Below are 9,088 nucleotides of genomic sequence, written 5' to 3' on the forward strand. Positions count from 1 at the left end.
TGTGTGTGTGTGTGTGTGTGTATACATACACACACACACACACACACACACACACACACACACACACATACATACATATATGCATATTTTTTTATATGCACATTAAATTAATATTTTTATACTTCTCCATCATGTTAAATTCGATTATGTAATTCACAATGCTTCAAGGTAGTTCTCCCTCTATAAAGTCGTTAAATCTTGTACCTTTGTCTTTTTGTCTAATTTTTAAATTATTTTGTTTCAAATTAAAGTGAAATACTTTTAACTGAAAATTGAGTGTTTAATCTTATTATTATACATTACTGACACTCTATCCTCCAGTTTGATACTGTTAAGTGCTTTAACACAATCTGTATTATTAAAAGTGCTATATAAATAAAAGGTGATTTGATTTAAAGTTTGTAATGCTGTTTAAATCACCCTCATAGCTGGTTGATTTGATTCACAGCTTCCAGTGCTTTTTTTAAATCCCTATGGGAAAAATGAATGGGAAGAATACTGGAACCTCCATAGTAATAGTGGTCCATTATACAGGTCCATTAAGCTGCGCATCAGAATTACGTTCATTTGCTTTGTACTGATCAGCATGTGCAGTTTGAAGAAAACACCGAAAAATACTGGCCCACATGGTGCTCTTCTAATACTGATGTCATGTTTCGCAGGTCAATCGAATCAAACTCTACGTTGCATCTTGTGATGTTACAGAGAGCTGTCGGTCGTGGTCTGAGTTTTCTCCTCTGTATTCGAACAGTTCAACAGAGGACAATAGAGAGCCGAGCGGCAGCAGAGCATGAGCAGCCGCCTTGACAGCTCCTGGAAGACATTCTTGAAAGTTCCTCTAAGCGCTGAAGAAGAGAAGTAGAATATGAATGGATCGAGGCACGCGTTAAACGTGCTGGTGAGCAGCGCATACACTCGCCAGTCGGGGCTGTAGTTGCCTACATATCCAACCACGTGCGAGATGTTGTAGGGCATGAAGCAGATAATGAAGACCAGAAGCGTGCCCAATGCCATCCCGATGGCTCTATACCGCTTCTTGGCGTTGATGTTGGGCAGATTGGAGAGGATGTGGATGAATTTGATGTAGCAGAAGCAGCAGATGAGGAACGGCATGAGAAAGAGCACCGTGAAAAGCTCCAGGCGAACCGGAAGAAGGATCTTGAGCTGTTCGGTGCTGAATTCTTCATAACAGGTGTTACGATTGGATGGATCGGTGAAGTTGGGGTTTGAATGATCGTGGTACTGCATGATGTAGACGATACTGCAGTGCGCCATTGAAACCACCCAGAATATGACAATGGCTATCAATGCATTTCTGGGTTTGCGTTTGAGCTTGTATTTAATGGGGAAAGCCACACCGAGGTAGCGCTCCACGCTGATGGCCGTCAGGTGGAAGGTGCTGTTGTAGATGGTGGAGTAGAAGATGAATCCCGACAGCGGGCAGAGGAAGTAAGGCAGCGTCCATTTCATGTTGGCCGCCTCCACCATGCGAAACGGCAGGAAAAAGAGGAAGACCAGGTCAGAGATGGTTAAACTGAGTAACAGCACGTCTATCGGGGTGGAGCGCTGGCGGATCTTCTTCAAGAAGGTGTAGAAAGCCAAGACGTTGGCGGGAAGGCCTGTGATCAGTGTGAATCCATAGACCGCTAACACCAGGTTACTCAGAGGCACCGTCCACACCATCGTCAATGTAGATGTCAATGATGCAAACCTGTAAAAGAAAAAGGTTTGATATTGTCAAAAGAACACTACCTGAGAGAACCTGTGCATTTGAACTGTGCATAACTGTTATAAAGAACCTTTTAAGGTTCCATAGATGTTAAAGGTTCTTCATGGAACCATAGCTGCCACTAAAGAACCTTTATTTTTGAAAGATCAAAGTAAAAAAAATAGCCATACTTATGAATGATTCTGGTGTGTCATTATATGTCCTATTAAAATTCACAAAATTGCATTCTGACACAAATTAATACACAGTTGCAATTTGCGAGCTGACTGATAAGTGACAACATAAACAGCTTTCCCTCATTTTGCACGGACTTGCAGGAGAAAATTTTATAAGACCAGTCTAGATTGTGGTAAATTATTGTTTTTGAAGAAGCAAGATTTTTTTGTTTACCTATCCTGTAAGTGTGAGCAACAAAAGCTGTAGGGCAGTTAAAAAAATAGGTAATTTATTAATGCCAATAAAAATGCAGCACAAAATATATGAGTCTGACTAAACTACACAGAGTTCTACGTGACACATTCAGGATGCAGTATGTCTGGGTGAGGAGTCAAATTCTAACTAGGTAACGCAGCACAGGAAATGCATCATGCAAGCTAGATGTTTCTAATAAATGATTCTGCAAAACACTTGGAGAGGTGAGGAATGTGGTTCTTATGGCTATCATCTGTCAATAAATTAGGTTTATAGTAGTTTTTGGTGACTTTTTCAAACCAGAAAAATATCAAACAGTCATTCGTTGGATATGCATATTCAAACTAAAACATTTACATTAGGGCTGCATAATATGTTGAAAAAAAACCTGCCAAAATAAATCTTGGTTTAACGTCTGAATTGGGATTGCATACAGTTGTACTAAAAATGATACAAATAATTAGTTTATTTTAATCAAATAGAATTTTGTTATTGAATACTACATTTATTTTATTTTTCAATATTAGAATTATTGCAACATATTTCTAGATTTTAATCAAATAATAATCACAATAACTAAAATCTGATTAATCTGAAAAAAAAAAAATGTTTGGTAAATTTCGATTTTGATTAAACTGTTTAATTTATGGTTGCTGAAAGAGGTCTGATTAGTGAAGAATATACTGTGGATATAGATTCTATACTATAGAATATATTGTGAATTTTCCAGGTTTTTCTGTTTTCTGCATTCAGAAAAAGTCTTCAGAGTAAAAATTTATATTTGAGCTTTTTTCTTATTATTTTTGAAGATGCACTCCCCATCAAAATCAGTCTAGAATGATTAATTATTTCTAAATATAGCAATTCAAGTCTTCTTGTATATATACCCAACTGATCACAAGCTGTGATTTTGAACATGGAAGCTCATTTCTAGATTTCTCCAAATCTAACCTGACCACTTTAATCTAAAGTTCATAGTGATTTTTATGATCTGTCAGGTACTTAGGGGCCTTTTTTAGGGATGTTTTCAGCTCCTTTAAGACCCCTCTGTGAACTCTTACTGAAGATATGAGTTAACATACCTTTGAACATTCAAAAAAATGCTTGTGTTAGTCTTATAAAATGATTTCTGTTAAATAAACTTCCAAAGTATCATGTACCAGTTTAAAGCCGGTGAAGGAATGACACACTACAATCATGAACAAAACAAAATGAAAGAAGCAGAATGATTTCATACCTTAAACAAGTCAGTCCACTACCACAGACTCAGAAGTGACAATGTCACTTTTTCTTAAACATAATGCTTCTTATAATTAGGTCACTGTGACACACACACCCCTATAGTGACAAAACAGGAAAGCAGCAATACTTACTTCCTCGTTTATACCAAGTGTAATCATTAAACACACACACAGATATACATTATAATAATGTATAATAGTAAATGTCCAAACAAATTAATAATAATAAAATATATCATATATTTATATAATAAAATATTAAAATTTTAATTTTAATTTAGAAATATTTCACAGCTGAATATTAATTCAGCTTACATGTATTTATTTCATACATTTATATACATAATAATAATATATTTCTCTCAAAACAGCTGAAAATTAATTCAGCTGCATTTATTTATTTTAAACATACACACACACACACACACAATAATAATAATACATATTTATATATTTAATTTATTTCAGTCAAAACAAAGCTGATGTTTGAGACGTGATGGGATACTCTATTGCTTTGCACATTTCCTCTTTTCCTAAACTCAGGATTGTACAATGGAGGGCAACACAGGATTGTGCAATACTGTACAATTACACATTTCACACGTTCAATATATCTGGCTTCTAACTGGATGTTGTTTTAAGATAAATGTGTTAACATTCATGTTTAGAACTAAGCATTTTTTTTTAGACTTCCTAGAAATTATGGCTTAATTGTGTTTAGCCTGACAGCTGAGAGAAATGACTCTAACCAAAGGCAAATCCAAGCACAAGTTCAAGAAATAGTTTGACAGGTCATCATTTACTCACCTTGATGTTGTTCCAAACCCACATAACGTTTCTTCTTCTGTGTAAAACCAAAGTTAGGCCGAACGTTTACACTCCTCCGTACTGTGAAAGTAAAAGAGGACCGAAGCTGTGGAGAATCAACACCATAAAACTAGCTCATATGACTCGTGCTCTACATTCAACTTATATGATAGCTGGATGCAAGGAACAGACCTTAATTTAAGTTAATATTCAATTAAAATCATTCCTTCCGTCTGATCTCATTTATGCATGCACATATTGAAAGTTGTTGTTGTTATCCAAAACAATAACTGAAAAAAATTATAAATTAAAATGTTTAATAATTTTTTTTTTTTTGCTTTTTTTTTGCAACTATTTTACAATAAATCTAACTATGAAAATACTTCTAAAGCATTTATTGATTGTAATGTTAATTTCATAATGTACTAATACATTATTAACGTTGTACCTGTTAATATTCTTTAATGAAGCTAACATGAACTAACATTGAACTGCTGTATTTTTATGAGGTTTACAAAGATTAATCAATTCTGTAAGAAATGTAATGCTCATTGGTAGGTAATATTGTTGGTTAAAGGGATAGTTCACCCAAAAATGAAAAAGTATGTCATTAATTACTGACCCTCATGTCGTTCCAAACCTGTAAGACCTTTGCTCATCTTCGGAACACAAATTAAGATATTTTTGATGAAATAAAAATATCTGATATATTTTTTGATATATATAAGATATATCAAAAATATCTTAGACTTAATATCTGAGACTCTGACCTACTAGGTGTTCATTGCACGAGAAAGAGGATGTCTTCAAACTTTCTCCTTTTGTGTTCTACAGAAGAAAGAAAGAAAGAAAAAAAATTACAGGTTTGAAATGTCAAAATTTTCATTACAGGATGAACCAACCTTGCAAAAGCCCACAGAACTTCTCTAACAGTGTATGAATTTGTGACGAGACACATGGCAGAAGCTCTTCATGTCACGCTGACAAGCAAAAGCCACTGAGAGCCTCTTCAGAAATGAAGGTGAGAGGAAGTTACATGTGACAGACTCATCATGTCACAATGAATCGCTGCCTGCCGTTTAATCAGAGACTGTGGTAATCAGCACCGCCTCCTCTGACATTTCAGCAGATACGGTCTGTCCCACGTGCTGAAAGATGAATCTATGTGATAATTAGACTGCCCTGTTCTGCATCTCGCCCTGTAATTACCCGGAAATCTGCTGCATGTGAGAGTCTGTGAACGGGCAGCACAATGTTTATCAAAACACGACTGAATGCCATTTACCTGAACATCGCGTGGACTACTGATTGAGCCGATAATTGTGCTTCAGCAAAACCATCTCATCAAGATCAGGACATCACCAATACTGAGCGACCACCATGTCATTAGGCATGTCTGTATTTTTGGTGATGTTTGCTAAAGTTTCAAATTAGCAGAATTAGCCTACTGATGTAAATAAGCGCTTTGCACAACTTAAGAAAGAAAAAATCAGCTATTTCTTTGCAAAAATCAGACTAAAGGTGCGTTCACGTCAAGAACGATAACTATAACAATATTTATATTAGCTTCCACGCTAACTGATGAACTGTTTGTTTTAAGCGCACGGCAGTTTAATTGAAGTGAAGTGAAGTGACATACTGCCAAGTATAGTGACCCATACTCGGAATTCGTGCTCTGTATTTAACCCATCCAACGTGCACACACACAGCAGTGAACACACACAAACCGTGAACACACACACACCCGAAGCAGTGGGCAGCCATTTATGCTGCGGCGCCCGGGGAGCAGTTGGGGGTTCGGTGCCTTGCTCAAGGGCACCTCAGTCGTGGTATTGAGGGTGGAGAGAGCGCTGGACATTCACTCCCCCCACCTACAATCCCTGCCAGCCCGAGACTCGAACCCACAACCTTTGGATTACGAGTCCGACTCTCTAACCATTAGGCCACGACTTCCCAAATTGCTGGCGCGCTTTAAAGCAGGATGGATTCTGATTGGTTGTTAGTGTTTCTATCGTGAGTACAATAATATTGTTATTATGCGCTGTTGTTTGTCATGTTGAATCTGCTATTCTTTCACATTTTAGGCCCGTTCATACCAAGAAGGATAACTATAGCATCCACACTAAAGAACGATAACGGTCCATTATAATATAACCCCATGCTGCAGTTTTGTCGTTTGCCGCTTTGAATGCTTTCAGGCTTTCAGGATTTTGATTGGCTGTAATAGTTTATATGTCGTTAATTAGTTGGAAAAAATCGATCTGAAAGTGAGTAAAACTATATCGTTCCTTTGTATAGTTATCGCCATAGCTGTGGTGTGAGCTCTACTATTCTTTGAAAATTAGAACGCTTTTTTAAAATTACCCTTATCGTTATATCGTACTTTGTGTGAACAGGCCTTTATGAATAAATAAATGACAAAAAATATCTTAAAATGATTACAACAATAGCATTCCTCTATCATTATTGCCATGTTTGTGGGGTTTCATTTTCAATTCTTTCAAATTGAAGACACGTTCACACCAAGAACGATGACTATATAATAGCCACAATAAAGGACGATAATGTTTTATTTTAATATTGTATGTGCTCCAGTATGTCGCCTGCCACTTTAAATGCTGCCACGCTTTGAAGCAGGGTGGATTCTGATTGGCTGCCAATGTTTCTGTAGTTCATCAGCTAGACATACCCTGCAGTCCATTCAGAAGGCCTTATCTCTATGCCCTAATCCCTTCAAAGGGTTTAACTTCCACAGTGAGAGCTTAGAAGGGTTGAAGGGTGTAGGGGACTAAACAACCGTTTCTTGAAGTGCCCTTCTGCGTCATCATCCCGTCCCCATATGGAGACGTTGTCATCATGGAAAGAATGATGTTGTTCACATTAGTTGTACCCTTCGAAATCCTTCATTCCGAAGGGCCCTTTGAAGTGGCCCGTTTTGGGTACTTTGGTTTGGAACGACCCTTCAATATGGCGGCAATGATTGTTTTCGCAGTGAATCGTTCCTCTTTGAGGTTATCGTTTTATCTTTATAGCTGTAGTGTTAACTGCTTTTCTTTGAAATTAATTAAAAAAAAAATTTAAAACTACAACCTGAATTCCGGAAATGTTGGAACGTCTTTTTAAATTTGAATAAAATGAAAAGTAAAAGACTTTCAAATCACATTTTATTCACAATAGAAATAACATAAATGTTCAAACTGAGAAATTTTACAATTTATGCACAAAATTAACTAATTTCAAATTTGATGCTTTAGCTGGCATCTGCAGATGGCACAGCAGATTATGTTTACTGACAGTGGTTTCTGGAAGTATTCCTGGGCCCATTTAGTAATGTCAATGACAGAATCATGCTGATGAGTGATGCAGTGTCATCTGAAGGCCCGAAGACCACAGGCATCCAGCAAAGGTCTTCAGCCTTGTCCCTTATGCACAGAGATTTCTCCAGTTTCTGTGAATCTTTTGATGATGTTATACACTGTAGATGATGAGATTTGCTAAGCCTTTGTAATTTGACATTGAGGAATGTTGTTTTTATAGTATTCCACAATCTTTTTAAGCACTCTTTCACAGATTGGAGAGCCTCTGCTCATCTTTACTTCTGAGAGACTCTGCCTCTCTAAGACATCCCTTTTATGTTACAGACCTGATGTCAATTAACTTAATTAGTTGCTAGATGTTCTCCCAGCTGAATCTTTTCAAAATTTCTTGCTTTTTCAGAAATTTGTTGCCCTTGTACCAACTATTTTGAGACCTGTAGAAGGCATCAAATTTGAAATGAGCTCATTTATTTAACACACTGAGCATTTAAACAGAGCTGAGCACATAGTGTTTTCACAAGTATATTGCTGCCATGAGACATATTTGTGGTTTTAACATAAAAAATAAAAACCAAAATATTAAAATCTGATGAAAAATCTCTATTGGTCTGAAAACAGGAATGCAGACTTTCAAAACTTTATCTGATCTGTGTGGTTAATTTAAAGGTTTCTTGAGGCATGTTTTTTCACAGTGACTCATCTATAGCACCATCTTGTGGCCTCGTTTAATATAAAAAGAGAAAAAAAAATGTTTTAAAATAAGATTAAAAATAAATGCACATTTTGATAAATATATAATAAAAATATTACAATAAATAAACAATTATAGAAACAATTAAAAATATTTCCACAATATTTTAAATGTTTTTAATATTAATTTTTCACAGTATTGGGTCTTTATATATGAAAATGTATAGCTGTGTCTGATTATAAGGACATTTTTGTTTCATTTTGAATAATTCTGTACTATGAGTCCCCTACCAGGTAAGACCATGTAAATTTGCTCTTAAAGGTATAGTTCACCTAAAAATATAAATGCTGTCAAGATTTACTCGCCTTTATGTCAAACATATATGATCTTCTATCTTCTGTGGAACACAAAATATATTTGAACAACATCCAGACAACACTGGACCCCACTGAGTTTCTTAGTGTAGACTAAAACAAACATTTTTAAATCTTTGTGTTTTACAGAACAGTGAAATCAAATATATTTAAGTGTTAAATTTAGCATTTTATTACATCTAAATTGAAATGCATTTAAATGAACTGCATGTATTAGTTTACCAGTCACTCCTGGAGTTTTGTGATATGTGTTTGAGGAAGCATTCAAGTTTAATATTGCCTATTTATCTGTATTGTGCAGTGGAAATATTTATAATGATCTTTATTTTTATGCCTCTAGAACATATTATAAAAGCCAATGAAAAATGATCAGAAAGTGTCCCACTTTACCTGGATTCCCCCTGTATCGCGCTACAGGAATGTGTGTGTTGTTTCAGATGCCTCTGCCGTCTCGATAGATGAGCTCTTTGTAGATGCTGTCGCAAGTCTAAAAAGAGATGCAGCTTTTGCTGAAGCAG

General features: G+C 35.9%; 1 protein-coding gene across 1 annotated transcript; it reads right to left on the reverse strand.

Annotated features, from left to right (window-relative positions):
* Nucleotides 1-241: 241 nt before the first annotated feature.
* On the reverse strand, nt 242-3,423 carry LOC306887706 (free fatty acid receptor 3). Its single transcript, XM_079445671.1, has 2 exons — nt 3,378-3,423; nt 242-1,711 (listed from the first exon to the last, which is right to left on the reverse strand). The coding sequence occupies exon 2, from the start codon at nt 1,681-1,683 to the stop codon at nt 700-702; it is 984 nt and encodes a 327-aa protein (XP_079301797.1). The 5' UTR covers nt 1,684-1,711; nt 3,378-3,423; the 3' UTR covers nt 242-699.
* Between the last annotated feature and the right edge of the window lie 5,665 nt (nt 3,424-9,088).

The sequence above is a fragment of the Barbus barbus genome (assembly GCF_936440315.1).
Source record: "Barbus barbus genome assembly, chromosome: 21".
Lineage (NCBI taxonomy): Eukaryota > Metazoa > Chordata > Actinopteri > Cypriniformes > Cyprinidae > Barbus > Barbus barbus.

Bases quoted from the DNA above. Each gene is read 5' to 3' on its own strand.
- LOC306887706 (XM_079445671.1), bottom strand. From the start codon at position 1,683: ATGGTGTGGACGGTGCCTCTGAGTAACCTGGTGTTAGCGGTCTATGGA.